General features: G+C 38.4%; 1 protein-coding gene across 1 annotated transcript; it reads left to right on the top strand.

The window, feature by feature from the left end:
• Window positions 1-6: 6 nt before the first annotated feature.
• Window positions 7-19,768, top strand: MKI67 (marker of proliferation Ki-67). The gene is given in 19 exon segments (XM_010714829.3): window positions 7-128; window positions 321-434; window positions 1,677-1,758; window positions 1,838-1,953; window positions 2,694-2,763; window positions 3,542-3,620; window positions 4,973-6,436; window positions 6,747-6,985; window positions 7,697-8,117; window positions 9,835-9,950; window positions 10,776-10,788; window positions 10,791-10,946; window positions 11,094-11,222; window positions 11,997-13,007; window positions 13,010-13,311; window positions 14,418-14,493; window positions 15,020-17,536; window positions 17,539-18,090; window positions 19,216-19,768. Coding segments are annotated over 18 exon segments (7,587 nt in total). The 5' UTR covers window positions 7-128; window positions 321-342; the 3' UTR covers window positions 19,368-19,768.
• The last annotated feature ends 422 nt before the right edge of the window (window positions 19,769-20,190 follow it).

A 20,190-nucleotide genomic window follows, 5' to 3' on the forward strand; every position in this document is an offset into this window, starting at 1 on the left:
GCGGGAAGACGCAGTGAGCGGCGGTGGCGGCGGAAGCGCCGCGCTCAGCCCAGGCGCTCCGGTGGGCTGCAGCTGAGGGAGAAGAGCCGGAGCGCCGCTTCCGTGAGGCGCAGCTGAGGATCCTCGGGGTAACTGTTCAAACTGCTCTTCTAAGCGTCTCCTAACGCGCTTTTCGGTCGGGCCGTGCTTTACAAGGCTCCCTTGCGTGTAACGGCGGGGAGGCGGGCAGCGCCGCGCTGTGTGACGGCTGGGAAAGCGATTTTCCTTCCCTAAATAGGTAGAGCATCGCACACGTGAGTTATCTTGATGTTCTCCCGCAGGTAAGGATCCTTTCGTGTGAAGATGCCGCTCTTTGGGAAAATTATTATCATTAAACGGAATGGGACCGACGGCATTTATTTTCCACTCACTGCCAGCTCGTGTTTATTTGGAAGGTGAGCGTATCTTGAATGCACCAGAATAGCACTAATAGCGTATTTCCTGCTGCTGGAATCTCCTCGATGGTTGTTATCAAAAATGTTTATATATGTTTGTGGGTGATATCTGGGGGAGGGACGGTGCTATGGGGCGGGGGCTGAATTCATTGTCACAGCTTTCCGCTCTTTCTTCGCTAAAACTACTTTTTTTTCTAAGCTTCTGGCTGAGGGAAATGAAGCAAACGAGTTTGGCAAGCCTGAGATTGAAAGTAGTGTACATATGGCAAGCAAGCAGGGCAATTCTTATCTCTAGAAGTGAAGCACATGCATTGTGTTCAACCATATTCACCGTGCCTGCACTAATTGCAGATTTGGTTGGTTCTCTGAGACATGGGTTGCAGAATACGGGAACTGGTCTAGAATCGACGAATAAAATGTTTGTATTTCTTTGGAAATATTTGGTCAGCACTTTACTGACTGGTTGATATCTTAAATGAGTAATTACTCAGCCCCAAATCAGATTCCTTGGTAAAAGTCTATGGTAAAATGTCCAGTATCAATTAAGATCCGTAAGTTCAACGCTGTTAACAGATACTGAGAGGACAAGGGGGAATGGTTTTAAACTGGAATGGTTTTAAACAGGAGAGGTTTAGGTTGGATATTAGGAGGAAGTTTTTCAGCCAGAGGGTGGTGAGGCACTGGAACAGGTTGCCCAAGGAGGCTGTGGATGCCCCATCCCTGCAGGCATTCAAGGCCAGGCTGGATGTGGCTCTGGGCAGCCTGGTCTGCTGGTTGGCGACCTGCACATAGCAGGGGGTTGGAATCATTGTGGTCCTTTTCAACCCAGGCCATTCTATGATACTGATGGTAATCTCTGGCTTCACACTTGTGCCAGTTAGGTAACACTAGGCTTGTGCTTAGCCATGCCATGTCCAGTACCCTTTTTTTTTTTTCTTTTTTTTGGATCTGTGTACTGTTAGTACTTGGGCAGGTTTTAGAAATGACATGTTTTGCTAATAAGATGATTTAGCTTTAGATTGTGTGTTTTTTTCTCCGCCTCATTCCATTTTCTATCCTTTCTAGTTCAGCGTTGTTTTTTCACTACTTTAAATCACCAAAGTCAGCAGTAAATATAGTATTTACGTGTTCTGTATGCCTAATACAAGTGGTGTGCTATTGTATGGATTATTAGCTGAAATTTTGGACATGCTAATACCACAGCAATCCCATTTTTCTGTTTTTTCTCCTTTTAACCTGTAGGAGAACAGAATGTGATATTCGCATCCACTTGCCTCAGGTCTCAAAAGAACACTGTAAGATTGAAGTAAATGAGAACAAGGAGGTGAGTTAGTCGTGTTAACAACATTTGCATCATGTTATTGCATCTCACTGTGGTTCTGACATGTTTGCTTTATTTTTAGGCGATATTGACTAATTTAAGTACAGTAAATCCCACTCAGCTGAATGGTGGTTATTTCCAGCAGCCTGTACCTCTGAAACATGGGGATGTGCTAACTATTATCGATCGTTCTTTCAGGTGAGTGTTAAGGACCTACTCGTGAATGTCTTGGTCCTAGAGGGTGCTCTGCAGACCAGCAGTGCTGAGAGCTCTATGGCACAGGCTCTGGCAGCTGGATGAAGATATGGTAGAGAGTGGGACAGCTTAAAATGCCACTTGACAGTCTTCAGATACAGAAGTTAACCTGCTTTATTTAGTTTTTCTTTACAGCGACTTACAGTGTTCCTTTAGAAGGCAGGATGGCTGAAAGACTTTCTTATTGCTTCCATATTATGTTAAGCTAAATCAAAAAGTTGGAATTGTCTAGAGAGAGAATTTTGTTATTTTATTTCCAGGATGAGCATTTCTAGGAGTAATGTTTGGAGAGTCTCGATGTAGTTAAAGCATTTAAAAGCGGTGTGTGTAATGCTGAGAGTGGGACCAGTCTTATTAGGTCATTGGTCTTAATAATGGGAATTTAGGGTGGATAGTGATAGGACAAGGGGGAATGGTTTTAAACTGAGGGAAGGTTTATCTTAGATATTAGAAGGAACTTTTTCACCCAGAGAATGGTGAGGCACTGGAACAGGTTGCCCAAGGAGGCTGTGGATGCCCCATCCCTGCAGGCATTCAAGGCCAGGCTGGATGTGGCTCTGGGCAGCCTGGGCTGCTGGTTGGTGACCTGCACATAGCAGGGAGTTGGAACCGGATGATCATTGTGGTCCTTTTCAACCCAGACCATTTTTTGATTCTATTTTACTTGCAAATACTTTCTCCAGATTTGAATATCCTCTCCAATCAACTCCAAAGAAGACACGATCTAGATCTCCAAAAGATGAAGCACTGCAGGTAATTTTGTGTCAGTAGGTTGCTTATTGCAAGTACGTCAGTATTAGTATTGCTGTGGTTCTGTGTCCTTGTTTTGTTGTGGGCTTTTGTGTTTCTTCTTAGAAAATTAGAAATCCAAGAAAATCAAGTGATGTTTGTGAGACAGATCTGCTATTAAAAATTAATCCTTAGCATTTTCGAGGATCTCCTGGGATGCAGGAAATGAGGAGTGTGGTGTTCAGTATCCATGTGTATTAAATGGGGGAGCTTGCCATAGATTCTAAGCATGCTTTTTTTCAGAAATCATGTGTTCTGTGTGCTATTATAGTAATACAGTGTTGGAGTTTTTAAGTGTCAAAGTAAGTCTATTTTTAAGTCTATTTTTGAATAATTTATTTTCATTTGTTTTCTTTTTTTTTTTTACTGTTTTACCCCTTTGAGGGGGTACTGTTGCTCAGTGAATACTGTGGCTATTAGAAGACTTTTCTTTCTTCTATTTTTCCTATTTAAATAAAATTATTTCACCACATCTGGTAAGGAAGTAAGCTTAGAATGCGCTGTATATATTTGTCTGCAACAGGTGCATTCAGAGCTGATAATGATAAGACAGCATTTGAACTCTCGCTGTATAAACAGTGTTCTTAACCTGTGCAATACTCAACAATTAAAATTGAATCCTTTTAAAGCTGTTCAGTAAACAATGCTTGCACATTTATAAATTCAGTGGTTTTTTCAATGTGTAGTAGAAGGGAAAGTATAAATATATGTTGCTCTGCTGTAATATTGTACAAATTTACAGGTTCTTCATGTTCAGCAGGTGGCAGAAGCGGAGCTGTTACGCAAACAAACTTCGGGATCTAAAAGTCTTTGTTCTTCAGGTTTGTACCTGTGTTAGAGGGGGGTGGTTATATTTTTCTTCACTCAGAGGGTGGTGAGGCACTGGAACAGGTTGCCCAAGGAGGCTGTGGATGCCCCATCCCTGCAGGCATTCAGGGCCAGGCTGGATGTGGTTCTGGGCAGCCTGGGCTGCTGGTTGGTGACCTGCACATAGCAGGGGGTTGGAACTGGATGGTCATTGTGGTCCTTTTCAACCCAGATCATTCTATGTTTCTTCCAACCTAATTTTACTCTATGAGCATCAGCAGAAAAAGCAATGCTGAAAAAAATATGTTCTTAAGGACTTTTCAGTCTGAGTACAGTACACTCTTCTATGCCTGTGTACTATTTCATTGTACTTTGTGATTTACCAAAACAAGGTCCCTTCAAGAGAAATAACATAGTTGTATCCTGACAAACAGGCAGGACGGTTAAGCTGGAACTAGCAAGTTATGTTTGTATTGCTTTAAGTGATTTCTGCAGATTTGGTTTATAAAGATTAAACCATTTTTGAAACTGCAATGCAGTTGAAACAGATGTGTGAAACTATTGATTACTACGTTTTACTTTCCAGTGACAGCTCTAACATCACAAAGTCACAAATTTTGTCAGGTATTCTTTCCTGAAAAGAATTTGTAGAAGGTATAGTTCTAGAGAGACAGAGTTAGCTTTACTGATTGAAATCATAGTTCACAGTGCCTATTTTAGGTAGATGTAGTACAAAGCAACTTTATTCTAGAGGTGCTAATTTGGAGTAAAGATAGCCCTTAAACAGGTTAAATGCTGGAACCTTCCATCCTTCTGTGTTCAGTAAAGATATTTTCATGAGAAGAAAGAAAGTTTCATAGAATCTAGTGTCCCAAGTTTAAAGGAATCCACTGCGGAAGCATGCTACTTCAAGCTTCCAGCACGCACGCAAATTGCTTGCTGTGTCTCATCTGGGAACTTCTAGCTCTCTATTATCTTGATTTACCCCAGAGGAACGTTGTTGTAACGTTCAGCTGAACGTACAGCTGCAGTGGTACAGCACCTTTGTAAACACAAGACAGGATAGTTAGTGAATAGTGGTAAGCCAATCAAAGTGGTGTTTTTATTCTGCGCTCAGTGATTTATCGTGTGGCAGCCATGAAACATGTATGAGCTGTTGAAAAGAGGAAAAAATATAGTTTGTTCAGTACTGGTTTTTATTATCAGAGAATTGCTATTGTTAACAGAGCTTTATTTACAATACTTTATCCTGGATCCTGTTTGATATTTTTGGTGGACGAAAGGAAGGGATTATCATCATCTCTATTTAGGGAACTTGCAGTTGTGTTTCTGTGTAACTCCCTGTTGTGCTTTGCTTAAACTGTAGATAATGCTGAGTGCAAAGAACAAAACACCGATGAAAATAAACAAAGTACAGAGGAAAACCGTTCAAAAGCCATACCAGCTAAGCTACAAGCACTCAAGTCTTGCAAAATACAAGAACCTGCTAAAAAGGAAAATGAAATGTCTCCTTTTAGTAAACTCTATGAAAAGCTGAAACATGAGGTTAAAGGGAGAAAACTTCTACAAGAAGGAAATTTACTTAAAAAAACTGGAGAAGAAGATGAGAAGAGTGTTCTGCTAGAACCAAATGCTCGTATTCCACCAAGTTGTGTTTATGAACTGGGAAGCACAACTAAAGGAAAAGGAATAGATGTAAATGAAAATACCGAAGAATGTAAAATTAATCAAGATGTAGTCAATTCAGAGTTGAGTCAGAGCTCAACTGTAGGAAATCTTACCAGAAAGAGTCTTACAAAAACTCCTCAAAATTCTGTTTCAAAGGAGATGACAAAAGATAGTGGTAAGGGAAGTCATCTGCAAGATCGTAAGGAATTAAGTACATCAGGAAAATTGAGAGGTCCTGAAGTTACACCCAAGCCCCATAAGGAGAACAACGGGAATGCAGAACGTTCACTGAAGCCGTGCTTGAGTTATGCAGATAAAATTGACAACTGTGCAGTAATATTAGATAAACTAACACAGGCAGCTAATGTGACAAATGTTTCAGAAGGTGATAAATGTGTTCTGTCTACACCAAGGCCCAGAAGGAAGAGTCTTCGGTCTGCCTTCATGTCACCGGCCAAAGAAGCGTGTGGTACAGATCCTGTAAATATTGGGACTCCAGCAACTCGAGGAGATGTGTTGGTGGAACACGAGTCTTCAGCAATTTCAGCTGATACTCGAGGGGAAGATGCAGTGTGCAGAGATGATGGCCTCCAACAACTGCCTTTGGCAGAAAATAAATGCTTAAAACAGAGACGAAATAGTAAACAACTTACACCAGGAAAATCAGTGAAAGAAGAGATGCTGACAGAAATTTGCGATCAGACAAACCTTAACTTGAAAAAGAGAGATTCTGGGTCTCCTGCAGCATCTAAGAGTCCCAGGAGAAAAAGCAGGCAAAGTAATGAGTTAACAAACAAAAGCGTCCATTCAGAAACATCAACTTCAGAAGAGTTCACATCAGAGCTAGCAGCTGCTAGTCAGAAATCTGGCTCTGGAAGAAAAAGGGGAAGGACAAGGACCTCTGGACAATTAACTGAAAAAGCATTGGAGGCAAATGCAGTTCAAGAACACCACGAGGAGACTGCAGACAGAAAAGACGGTGAAGCTAAACAAGAGCTGGCCAATGAGGGATGTCAAAAGAAACTGGATTTGGAAGATGCCCGTATTCTAAGACCTCATAGATTATCATCAAAAAGGTCTTCTGGAAGTGCTACTGTACCAAAAGACAATGAGACTCCTTCAGAAAGAAATACTTCTGGCCTGTCAACTGAGGAGCAACCAGGTAAATAGGTTTAATCTCATACCTTGTTAGACCTGAATTGGGGAAATTCTCCTGGTGTTAGTGAGAATTTCTTTGTTTAAGTAAAATACAGAATTAATTGCTGGCGCGTCAGTTCTAAGGTGTTCATCATGTAGTTGACCTTAAAATTACACAGTGAGTTATTCAATTGGGTAAACTTTTGTGTCTAAATTAGTTACCATCTGGTAAGTTTCCGAATTCAAAATGCACATACAAACACTGTTTTCTATGTTGTTTAACAGGGTGACTTTCTTGTTTCTTGGTTGTTTTCTGTTACTGCTATTTATTATAGATAAGACCAAAAGGATATCTCAGAAGAGGACGAGTGGTGATTTGTTACCTCAGCCTTTAGGAAAAAGAAAAAGAGTGTCTTTTGGTGGTCATCTGAGTCCAGAACTCTTTGATAAAAGCTTGCCTCCCAACTCACCCATTAAAAGAGGTGCCATTCCTGCAAGACTGAGCTTACCATTTGGAAACTCGCCACGTGCAGTCCTGAAAAAGGGACAGGGACTGAAGCACTTTGCAGTCCAGGTAAATGTCAAATGCTAAAGCTAATCAAGTTGCTAAGCTAATTAATGTGGATGGAATTTAGAAATTCAAAGGCTTCTAAAAGTGAATTCAAAATGAGGAATATGTCTTGTTTAGGTATATGTTTGGAAATGGAAGTAGTAATGGCAATTTAAGATGGCACCTGTAAATAGCAATTTTTAATCTGTAAACTTCCTCCTTAAGAGGAATGGGTGCAGTCTACCTTTTTCTACCTGTCTTTGTCCTCTGGGTGCGTGCTTTTTACCTCCCATGCTTTTGCTTATTCTCATACATATGTAGGAGTCTATTTCTGTGCGTTTGTGCTTATCAGCACCAGTTTGCCATAATGAACTGAAAATAGCCACAGTCTAGGGCAGAAGTTTGGCAGAATGTGCAAACCAGTGTTACCTGGCTTTGCCAGAAATTGGAAAATGTTTGGCTGCTGTTTTAAGCTGATAAAAATTTGTAGTGTACTTCATTTGAGTAAACCTGTTTTGAGTTGAATAATAAAGTTGCTTAATTTGTTCAGTTGAATGGGACTTTTGAAATTTAAACATCATTACATGTTTTCTGTTTAGAGAGTAGTATCTAAGGATTTTCAAATGATCTCGTGATATTTTGTAGGACTGTATTTACTTTTCAGATATGTAGAGGAGCGTTTGTAGTTGAGCTTTGTGCAGTAACTTGTCTTTCACTTCTATTATTTTCTACCAGGAACTTAGTGTACATTTGCAGAAAGAAAAAATGTCACCAAGAAGTGTGTCAGCACAGAAGTCCCCACTTGGCTCATCCTCTGCTTCTGGAAAAGCAACACCAACATTTACTTTAAGCTCTCCACCTTACACAAAAGGACGTTTCTCTGTTTCTCAAATAACAACTCCATCCCCCATTGCAGAAGAGCAGAATGCAGGTGTGAAAGATAAGAATACAAAGGAGAAAAATGCTGGTCAAGTGCAAACACCTAAATCTGCTCATGTTAACGAAGAAGAGAAAACCTTTTTGATGACTACACCTAACAAATTAACCAGAAGATCACAAAATGCTTTGAAGAAGACTCCCATGAAGAGGAGAAGTGGGGCTGTGGCAGTACTCAGTGCAAAAAGAAGAAGTGGTGCTTCTAGTGCCAATTTACTAGGTTTGTTTCTGCAGTTAATTTTTAATACGAATTTAAATACTGCAAAAAATGATGGCAAGGCTGAATTAGACCTGTTGTTAATTCTTTACAACCCGTATCATCAATGATTGTCACGTATTCTGATTTTAGATTTTCTGAAACATCTGAAAATTGCAGGATTTTACATTCTCTTACGTATAAAAATAAATTACTATAGCATTAAATGCTTAAAACGTAAATCTTAATACTCCGAAGTTTATAAATGGAAGAATTACGGTTTTGTTTGATAGATTAACTGTAATGAGCCTTTGGGTCCTTCATATTTGAATGTTGGTTGAAATAGTTTTGGTGCCATTGGAAAAATTGAGTCTTGCTCTTGAAAATGTAATGTTTGTGAAGATACTTTAAGACAGGATGTCATTTTAATTTAAGGAAATAGATCCAGATGACTCTTTCAAGTGAAATTTAAAGCTTCCCACCAACAAGTCATTTGGTAGTTTTATCATTCTCTTCTATATCCGTTTTTCCGTAGTACCATTTTTAGAATTTGAGCTATACATTCAGTATACATTCAGTATCCCAGTGATTGTTGTACTATATAGAGAGATAAAATTGCAGGCCTTCCTCAGTAATGCAGCTGAAAGCAAAATATGTTGTTTTTTTTTTTAAGTTGCTTTGTCTGTTTCATTCACTTATCAGCAAGAGTTCTTCACAAACTTTTGACACTTTTTCACTCCATCTCTAGTATGTAAGTGTTTTTAGTATCTGTGCATCAGTTTCTTCTATAAAATGAAAATAACACCATTATCTTCAATTATTTTTTTTATTTTTGGATGTCTAATTGGGAGAATTTTGTCTTCCCAGTTCTTTTTTTAGATAATTCCCTGTACGGTTGGCTTTTGTCTTTATATTCTGCACATCTAGTACTGACAGCTTTTGATTTTTGTTTTGCCAACTTTCCCTAACTTGTGCAGTAACTGACAAGAAAATAATATCTTCAGAATATTTTCAGAACTGGCATTCCCATTTTTTATCTTTACTTATAAGTCTCCTTGCCATTTCTGCAGTAAATGAGGCAGGTGTCCTGTCAGCTGACAGCTTTATTACACTGCTGTGATTAATTTCCTGATTACTGTGTACAGAATGATGGCTACACCACGGCAATTTTCAGAGACATGTGATGAAGGTAGTATAAGAAAGTTACAGAAATTCTACATATACCTAAATGCTCTAAGCAGTATAAATACGTAATTTCATGATGACAAAGTTCCTTGCTTAGGTGATGAAAGAAAAATCAGTACATTTCTCTTAAAAATCATTTCTCTGACTTAAAACCTCACATTCTGCCAAAGAAAAGTTCCGCTATAATAATGAGCAGGGCTGAGAAGCTGATGGCAAATTTCTATTGGGGAAAGTATTTTCGTGATGAAAAGCGTGAAGACAGAATTGGGTCAGCCTTCAGTTTCAGGTTCTGTAGTGTATGACATTGTGCAAGTCTTTTTGTTCTTTGGTCATGGAAACAAAACTATCCTGGATACTTGTTAAACTTCAGCTTGAAATAGCATCTTCATTTGAAAGTGTCTTCACACGGCACTTGAGGATAGGTGCCATCAGATGATGCAACTACTGATTTCTGATGTTTGACTGCAGCAAATCCTTTGGAATCATAAAGAAATAGTTATAAACTCCTATTTACACGGCTGAGAATTTAGGTTGTTATTCTTGTTTTGTTTTCTAGTTGCAAAAACTTGGGCAGAAGTGGTTAAATTAGGTGTTGCAAGACCACAGGCAAAGGCTGTCAAAAAATGTGTTCAAAAAGGAAGACCAGCAAGGAAAATCACACGGTCACCAAAGGTATATTCTTATACTACTATTTAAAGGGTTTGGGGTTTGCTGAACTATAAACAGCTTGTAGGTGTTTTGCTACAGAAGCTGGAAGTTTGTAAGTTTTTAGAAAGATGTTAAATGGTATTGTTGTCTTTTTCATGATTTATAAGAATATTGTGACTTGTAAGAAGAAGTCAAGAATCATATCAAGTTATTCTTTTTGGTGAACTCCATTAGGTGCTAGCAGTAGTTAAGGACTAGGTAAGTGTCTGGATTCTGTGCTGTGTTGAGCACGTGAAATAAGCAACCAGTTCATTAACTGAAAGTGAACTTAGTGTAATCAAAGCATCGTAAGAGTATGTCTAAATACGTTGGGTAGATGGATTAAGTATTTGTCTGTTGTCTACAGTCAAACTGTTCTGCCATTTGGACGAGTGTCTTTTTAGTTTAAACACTTGCTGATGACTGGACTTGCTGATCTTGAATAGATCATCTAGATAGTTGATTCTGTGAAGATGAAAAGAAGTAAGACTGAAGCACTCTCAGGATAATCTCTGAGCATTCCTTAAAGCTAAGAGTACTTGTCACACGGCTCACTGAACACAGTCCCTCAAATTTTAATAGAAGATACAAGCTATGTATTTCACAAAGAGCTAACCCTTTAATTTAGCTGCAATTTAACCGCTTCTGTATGCTGAACAGTATTTATTAACTAAACAAGACCAATGAATATGTGGCAGTTTTGAACGATTCTCATTTGGTTTTAAATATAAATATTTACTAAAATTTAAATATTTACTAATGGTTTTGGTGTTGTTTTTTTTTTATTTTTTTATTTTTTTCTTGCTGTAGACACCAGAAAGAAAATAAAAGGTCATTTTAGTACAGGTCATGCAGAGTCTCCTGCTACAATAGTTGTAGGTAGAGCTTACTCCACCACAGTTCAAACAGCTGGGAAGGTCCCTAAAGTGGTGAAAAATCCGATCTTGAAACAGAACATGAGTATGGATGAAAACTTCACAGGTGAGCTGTGAAATGTTAAAATCTGTTACTGGTTCTGTCAACTGTGTGAGGATTTTTGATACTCATTTGGTTTGATTTTGATGCATGTGTTTTGTTTTTAAAGCGTATGTTTTTTGTTTTGTTTTGTTTTTTAAATGTGTTTTATAGGACTGACCGAGATGTTTCAAACACCAGACAATAAGGGTGGAAAAACCTTAGCTTTGACCACTGCTCATAATTTTACACCAACATTCACCACAATGGAGATTTCTGATCTGCAAACACCTGAAGAATCTGGTATGTTGTTTGGAAAGGAAGACTTATGTGTACATGTAAGGTAATAGTGTCTACAATTATTTGAGACAGCAAACAGTCTTGAGCTAGACAGACTTGATGTAGGGACAAAATATCTTGCAACTATATTTTAATATCTATAATGTATTAAAAAAACGTTTTGTAGCTTCAGTAATTTTTTGTGGCCTTTAATTTTTTTTAGTATCTGGATTTAGTGTGACATTTCTATATGATAAAGTGTAGTTTCAGGCAAATCTTTTGTTGAAGCGTGGCAGTTCTTTAGTTGGTTATTTATGGACTTGACTTTGTCCATTGGCAACATCTTACAGCAGGAAGTAGGTGTATTTTTTTTAATTGCATACCAGTCATTGTGTCCTTGTATAACTTAAGAATTCTTCATGGTTCTGTTCAATTCTGTTTTCTTAAGAATTTAGTAAAGATGAAAAAAAGAGAAAAAAGAAAAAATAAGAATAAATAATCCGATGTTTATAGGAGAGGCATTAATAAAATCATTTTTTATATCAGATTGAAAAACCTTGGTTTCCTTTGTAGCTTCTACTCATTGTTTTAGATTTATGCTGTGCCTTGTAGGAGCTGATTATCTTAACGCTAATTGATTGTTGAAGCGCATTGTTGGATTTTAGCTTATTAGAATGCTTGGGCTGACTGAGTCTGTTTTCTGCTTAGCTATACAGCAGTTAGCGTGGTTAGATTTACTGTTTTTTGTTGGTTGGTTCTTTTTTCTTCCAAATTGTATAAACCTACCTTTTATTTCAGGAGAGATGATGGTGTCGCCATTAAATGCTTCAGATGTTTCAGAACAGAAACAGGATTTTCAAGACATCTCTTACTTTCTGAGAGAGAGAGAGTCTCCAAAGTTTGCATTTGATGAAATATCCACAAAAACTCCTGAAAAGAGAAGAAGTATGCTGAAAGAAGATACTGGCATGGATAGTGTGCCGGTGAATCCAGAGAAACAAGCATCTCAAATGAGGTCAGCAAATAAAAGGAAAACTCCAAATCAGAAGTTGGAGTCACTTGAAGTTGTATCAAGCATCAAGCAGCCTTTAAAGACCCCAAAACAGAAGTTAGAGCCCGTAGAGTCCTTGTCAGGTGTCAAGCAGCTCATGAGGACCCCGAAGCAGAAGTTAGAGCCTGTAGAGTCCTTGTCAGGCATTAAGCAGCTCATGAAGACACCAAAACAGAAGTCAGAACCAGCGGAGGTCCTGTCAGCCATCAAGCAGCTCTTGAAGACCCCGAAGCAGAAGTTGGAACCAGCAGAGGTACTGTCGGGTATCAAGCAGCTCATGAAGACACCAAAGCAGAAGTTAGAACCAATGGAGTCCTTGTCAGGCATCAAGCAGCTTTTAAAGACCCCAAAGCAGAAGTCAGAACCAGCAGATGTCCTGTCAGACATCAAGAAACTTTTGAGGACCCCAAAGCAAAAGTCAGAACCAGCAGAGGTTCTATCAGGCATCAAGCAGCTCATGAAGACCCCGAGGGAGAAGTTGGAGCCTGTGGAGTCCTTGTCGGGCATCAAGCAGCTTTTGAGGACGCCAAAGCAGAAGTCGGAACCAGCAGAGGCCCTGTCAGGCATCAAGCAGCTCATGAAGACCCCAAAGCAGAAGTTAGAGCCTGTAGAGTTCTTGTCGGGCATCAAGCAGCTCATGAAGACCCCAGAAGAAAAGCTGAAGCCAGCAGAGGTCATGTCGGGCCCACAGCAAAAGTCAAAACCTATCACAGATGAAAATGCCTCTGAAAAATTGCTGGAGACTCCAATACAAAAAAAGGAGTATTAAAAGATATGACAACAGTTAATTTAATTAAGAAAACTCCAAAATTGAAATCCCAACCGGTAGAAGACATGATTGGAATCAGCCGTATTTTCAAGACGCCAAAGGAGAAAGTTAAACCCATAGAAGATGTATTTGGTATTAGTAGATTAATGAAGACTCCCAGAGAGAAATCTCCCCCAGTTGATGATTTTGTGGGTCTGAGTAGGCTGATGGCAGAACCCAGACAGAAGAATACTGAGTTTGAAATGGACTACATTGGAGTGAAGGAAATATTTGATACACCAGAGAAAATGAAGGTAAAGCTTATTTATTTATTTATTTATTTAGGAAGGAATTTATTTAGACTTGGAGTCTGTGGCTGAAATGAACCCTTAGGCCATCTAATACTACCTCATGTTTTATTGCATCATATTTTGATTAAAACATCTCATGCGTGCGACCTCTAGATAAAAAATACCATCGTAATTTGGGAAGAGTAAAGATTGCAACCTGTGTTTTCCTTGGAAGCTTTCTGCAGGTCAATGACCCCCCTTTGACAAGATGTAGTTTAGTACAAATATGAAGGAACAATTTTTTTCCTTTATATAGCACCCTTACATTACTTATGCAGTATAGTCAAATTCTTACTATGCCTTCCTTTTCATAAGTTAAGTATATACGATTCTTTGTACAGCTTCTTCATAGCCTCTAGATTAAATATTAAAGCTCTCTTTTCTTTAAACATGAAATAGTATTAAGCTTTTGCCAAAATGCTGTGAAACCTCTTGGTCATTTGATAGCTCATTCTTCCTATAAGTCATTCATTCATTGCTTGCTGAATGGACGCTTACTTTTATAGAGAGAGAACTATAATGCTATACATTTGCTTGTATTAGTATGTATTTTGTTTGAAGGAGCTCTGTCCATGTGGTTACTGATGTTGAGTTACCGTTCTGATTTTACACAGCTTCATTACTCTTGTCTGTGCATTTTACTAGCATCGATTTTTGTGTAAGCTCCCGATTCCATAGATAAAACACTGAGTATCACTGGGCTGAGTGCTTGTTTGTGCTGAACTGCAGTAAAACGCTACAGAACATCAAATGACTCAGCATCAATATCCTTTCTTTTGGGATTTTATTTTGACACTTTTCAGCCAATTTAGTGAATGCACTTTTTAAAAAAAACTGTACAGTATTGTTTTTCACTTTAAAAACTGCTACATTAGCTCAGATGACAAATATGAAGTTCAGTTTGTGTGCTAGTATTGTATATGGATACAGTTACTAAACTAAATTAACTTTGTTTTATGAGAGGAATACTCAACAAGACTTTTTTTTTTTTCCAACCATTTTAATTTTATATTGGCTTATATTTATATTTCCAATCCTGTCAGACATGAATTTATTGATTATTCCCCTAGGTCAAGTCATTAAGTGTTATGGATCCTAAGCAAGAAGATACTGTACATCGTTCTACAAATTGCAGTCATGAACATGGTATGTATAAATACTTTCATTTTAAAAATGGTTGTAATGAATATACTTGCTATTAGGAAGTTTTAACATGTGCTTTAAAAACTCAAAATTATACAGTATACAAAGAGCAAGTAGCTCATGAAATGTGTACAGTAATTCCTAGTGCTGAATTTCACCAGAGCTGAGATTGTATTGGTGGGGAGGTAACGGTGTTCTGATGTACTAATGGTGTCATCTCCAAACAACCAGTGTATAAAAAACACTAATGCAAAGGTCTCCATTTAAAATCACCTTTCTTAGCAAAGACTTTCATAGCTTTCAGATGAACTATTAATGCTATCAGTATCAAATAAAACAACTTTGTGCTGGCTAGAATCTGTTAAAATTACCGCCATACTTTCCTATTTATTAATTAAGAATATTAAATATACAAGACCACTCTGCTAGAAAAACTCACAAATACTTTTATCAGGCGTAGTAATGAGTAACTTTTGCTTGTGCTCTTTTCTATGTAAAAACTTTGCATGCGGTGAAAAAACTGTCTTAGAAGACAAACAAAATACTTCACAAGATGAAGATTCTCAACAGAGGAGGTCAACTAGTGAAGACCAGTGTACTCAGAGACCAACCAGGGGCAGGTTGAGGAAGACTGTACATTCTGCTTCAATAAAGCAAGCTGAAAAGGATTTAAATTTAAAAGAACTGCAAGATCTGGAGAAAAAGAGCTTCCAAGAAGAGATGGAAGAGGTCAGAACTTCAACTTCAGTAGCTAAAAATCTAGGAAGAGGAAGGAGAACAAATGCTTGTGTGGTAGAAGAAAACATTTCAAAACATAACGATGAGAAAAAAGTTGAAACCGTTTCAACCTTGGAAATGCATGCTCCTACTCAAAGACCCAAAAGAGGTAAAAGGAAAGAAGCAGAGGAGTTAAAACTTCCAGATGAGAACCTTGAGTCTTGTGGCAAAGATTCTTCAGTGTTACAAAAAGAACCTGCAACAATGAAACTGGCTTTGCAGGATTTTATCATCAGTGACATATCAATAAAAGATGATGTTCAAAGCGTGAAGGCAGAAAGTTTATCTAGTAACAGTCAAAATGAAAATTGTCAACTGCAGACAGATTTTAAAAACTCAGAAAATACACCTAACAAAGCTAGTCTAGGAGACAGTGAAGAAATGCTTCTACTGCCTAGGAAGAGGGCTAGAGAAGTGAGAAAAGTAGAAAATGCAGAAGAACCGATTGCCCCTAAAAGAGGAAGGAGAGCCAAGAATGACCAAGGTAAGCAAGCTTCTTCAGAGGAGCTTCATGCAACAGCAAGGAGGCTTCGTAAACAACCAACTGCAAAGATAATGCAAGAGGATGAGCGGACTTTTGAGACTGCTCCAGCAGAACTATCTGAAAACAGAACCAAAGTTGAAACGAAGATAACACAAAAAAGAGTTAACTCTTCAAGAAATGCTAGAAAACACTTGACAGAAGTAAAATCTAACATTTCTGGGATGGTACCTGAAAATACACAGAACGTTCAGAAAATTGAGGAAACTTTGGATGAAACTGTTATTGAAACACAATCATCCACCAAAAATGAGAGGGAAGCATCTCTGGGAGATGAAGCTGAAAATACTCGGGCAAATACAACAGAAGCATCTCGGAGATTAAAATCACAGTCACCTTCTGGAGAAAGAAACAAAATGCCAACTACTGTTCTAGTCTTGGAATCAAACAGCACAGTGCAAGAAACAAACAGAACTAGGAGCAGGAGAGGCAAGAAGGCCTCTTCAGAGCAAAAGACTGATGAATCTGCTAAGAATGCAGACAGCTCAGAGCTAATAACACCCAAATTGAAGTCAGAAACAGAAATGGAGGAATCTGCTCCCAAAGAGTCTTTAGGCTGTGTTGATGAAAAGAAGATAGACAAAATAATGGAAGACCAGAACTGCACATCTGTCACAACAGTTACTGCTATAAACAGTGACAGTGGTGCTCATAACCATCAAAAGCAGACAGAAAATGAACAGGTACTAAAATCAAAGCAAATTGAAATTCTGCAAGAGAATCAAACACAAAACAATGGAGCTATGCGGAGAAGAGGTAGAATTAGAAAAGTTAATTTTGAACTTGAACAAACCAGTTCCAAAGCACTTGGGCAAAAAAGGAGTTCACCTGGGGACGAGGAAGGAATGACTTACAAACTTGATCAGCAAGAGACTTCAGACAATCCTTCTCAAGTAAGGAGGAGCAGAAGAAAGCAAGTTAATTCCATTCCACAAGCGGCTGGTTCTACCTTTACAAAACAGCAGACCTTAATTGAAGATCATAGTAAAGATGAGACTTCTGTAAAAGACCACGATCCAGCTTTGGAAACTACTCCCTCTTCAACAGAAGACAATCCACTGAGACGGGGAAGAAGACGAGAGGTTGCTGTAGCATCACAAGTGACGAGTTTTCTTTCTATCAGAAAAAAACGTGGGTTGCAAGAAGGTGACGATAAAAAGACGACTGTGAAAGAAGATCAAAATCCAGCTTTGGGAAATGAAACTTTGCAAGCAGAGACAAATGCATCAGCAAGGGACAAAAGAAAAAAGATCGATCTAGCAGCAGAGGCAAAAAGTTCATCTGCTCTCCAGGGGGAGTGTGGCTTGTCACAAAACGGTGATAAAGAGGCGAATACTAACGGGGAACAAAATATGCCTTTGGAACCAGTGTCCCTCACAAAAGTGAACCCATTAGGAAGGGGCAGAAGGAAAGAAGCTCTGGTGTCACACACAACTAATTCAATTTCTCTTAGAGGAAAACGTGGCTTACCAGCAGACAGTGTTAGAGAAGAGGCTTCTAAAGAGGATAATGTTCCATTAGGAACTGTTGCTTCATCTCTGAAAGAAAATCAGCTGAGAAGAGGCAGGAGGAATCAAGTGACCTTGTCAGAAGCCACAAGTTCTGCTCAGGGAACACACAGCTTATCAAAGGAAAGTGGTAGAAAGAATAATCGTAGGGAAGCTAAAAACCTGATTTCTGAAAAATCTGCTTCCCAAGAAAAAATGGATCTTTCAAAAGGCTACTCGAGGAAAAAAATAGCACTTCACAGCCTGTTAACTCTAGGTCTCTTCAGGCCTTGCCAGAAGATGGTAAGAATGAATCCCCAGAGGAGCAGCAGACTATGCTTCTGGAAATAACTCCATCTTCAGAAGAAAATCCATCAAGATTGGGCAGAAAAAAAACACTTTTTTTCAAATCTGAGTATACTAGTTCCAGTTTTCTCAGGGAAAAACGTACCTTGTGCAACAAGGGAGGTCAAAAGGGAAATCTTAATGAAGATGAAGGTACATCTCTGGAAAATAACTCATCCCAGGAAAACCGTAGGCAGCTGAGAAATAAGAGGGAAAAGGTAGAATTCCAATCAAAGGCAGCTACTTCTACTTCTCTCCATGAGAAGGGCAACTTGCCAGAAAATGATAACGCTTCAGAAACTCAAAATGAGTGTTTGGCATCTACTGGTTCTGAAAAAAATAAGCAGCCTGGAAAAGAGGTTAGCCCTGCTCAACAGCCAACTTCCACTTCTCGCAGAAGAAAATGTCAATTGCCAGCAGATGTCTTAGCACCCAAAAAGTTAAAATCAGGTGAGGCAACAATTTAGTTTCTATTTTCTATGTGTAACTAAGTTGGGTATTGATAGAACAACGTGTGTGAAGATCTAATATTACTGTAGACTGCCATAGGCTCATGTAGATAAAGAGATGTTCTTTAATACAGCAAGAATTCTTAAGTAAAGAGCAGCTATGTTACCCTGTTCAAACAAGATGCTTTTCCTAAGTGGAATGAATTGATTTTTATGGTACACGGTGCTTGTATCTCTACTGGGATATTCAAATGCCCTCGTGCACGTTCTCTCTCAATCTGCAACTTTCAATTGAGAGTAATACGACAATTAACTGACCTGCAGGAGTAGGTGGTAATGACATAACATGAGCACTGCATCTTTAAGGCCCATCATTCACGCTTGTTTTCTCCTAAGTATCATCTGAGTTCCTGCTCCTACATCTGTAGCTTCTGGGTAACCTTTAGGTAACATGCTTATCAATTTAGCCAGCTTTCTTTCTTGGTTTATAAATTTTTGCTTCTCTTTAGATATTTGCTAGTTTCCACTTCCTGACTGCTATATGTACATCCCAAATGAGTCATCTGTACTGGTGCTTTTCTACCTGCCTGGATAGTTTCTTTTCTGGGGAGGTTGTCTTTTCCCATGTGGATTTAATGCTGGTTTCCTTGTGTGGTGTTTGGCTTGATGCTCTTCTCTTAGAGCAGCTTTGTTCTCTGCTATCTAGGTTCTTACATAGCTATCCAGTCTCTTGCTTATAGTTAAAAGCCTGACTTAACTGTAGGTGGACCATACAACTCTTCCTGTAAAGTCATTTTTGCTGGATTTTTCTCCAGCATTGGATATATTTTAGTTTTGCATATTGGTGGAAGGCATTTTAGCTGCAATGGTAGCTAATTGGTTTTGGTGCTCTCATTAATGCTAACCTACTTTCTGAAATAGCAGTGAGTCCATGGGGATCTATCTTAAAGGATATTGGATGTGCAGAAGTGTGGGTTTTGTAGCTGGTTTGTTGAATTCATGGGTGTAATCTTTGGAATGCGGTCACTGGGGACATCTTGAAAAACAATGTGACTGAAGACTGACTTTGTATGAAATGTTTCATTTATAATATAAATTTCCAATTGACATTTCTGTCTACAAATAGATAATGATGAAAACAGATCACCCAAAAGAGGAAGAAGAAACAAAGCCAAAGAAGAACTTGACAGAGGGGGTGTCAAAGCAACTCAGAATCTTGGAGGAACAGACAGGAGAACAAGATCAAGCACAAGAACGAGTGCAAGAACCAGAAAATAGCCTTCACAGCTTCAGAAGCAATTTTTAAAGCAATTCAGTAATTGAACAAGTTTTTAACATGAATTGATTTGCACTCGGATTTTAAATTCAGGTTTTCTAAAGCAATCATGGTGTTACAAAAGTGCTTCACTTGATGTGTTTACAGATGCAGCATAGATACCTGCTCTTAGTAGATTTGTCTGTATAGTGGTTCTTAAACCATGGGGTGCTTGTGCAGAATGGCAAATATAAAAATAAATCCTTTCTAATAGTATTTATCTCTTCCTTCTTTTAATCAGTACAGCAGTCAGAAAGCCATGCTACTTAACTATCTATATAATTGTAAGCTATTTTCTGCATAGTTTCATGTGCTTAAGTCTTATTTTTCCTTAAAGTTTTGTAAATATTCTTTAAAAAAAAAACCTATAGATTTATTAGCAAAACTGCTATCTTGAAATGTTTTTTAAAAGAAGTCCATTTTACTGAGAAGATTTGTAATTCATTAAATTTGTAAAAAATTTGAGTCTCCTGTGTTTTGTATTCTTAGAAATAAGTAAGAAAGTGCATTTATTTCTATTACCATATTACATGCAGAAAGAAAATCCAGCTTCAGCAGCTAATTACATTTTTGAGAGCAGAGTTGAGAACCTACTTCTTTACATAGTTTTTGAGGAGTTACAGGCATTTCTGTGGACAAATGGAAAGGGAAAGGCAAATGGATTCTGTGTTCTGACATCTGTTGGCACTTTGAGGATGAAAACAACCCTTTGGGTGAGTTCTTGTTTGTGAGATCTGTTGCCTATTGCATTTATTACTGTAGGACTGAGATGCGTTTCTTGCAGTT

The sequence above is a fragment of the Meleagris gallopavo genome, chromosome 8, assembly GCF_000146605.3.
Source record: "Meleagris gallopavo isolate NT-WF06-2002-E0010 breed Aviagen turkey brand Nicholas breeding stock chromosome 8, Turkey_5.1, whole genome shotgun sequence".
NCBI classification, from domain to species: Eukaryota; Metazoa; Chordata; class Aves; order Galliformes; family Phasianidae; genus Meleagris; species Meleagris gallopavo.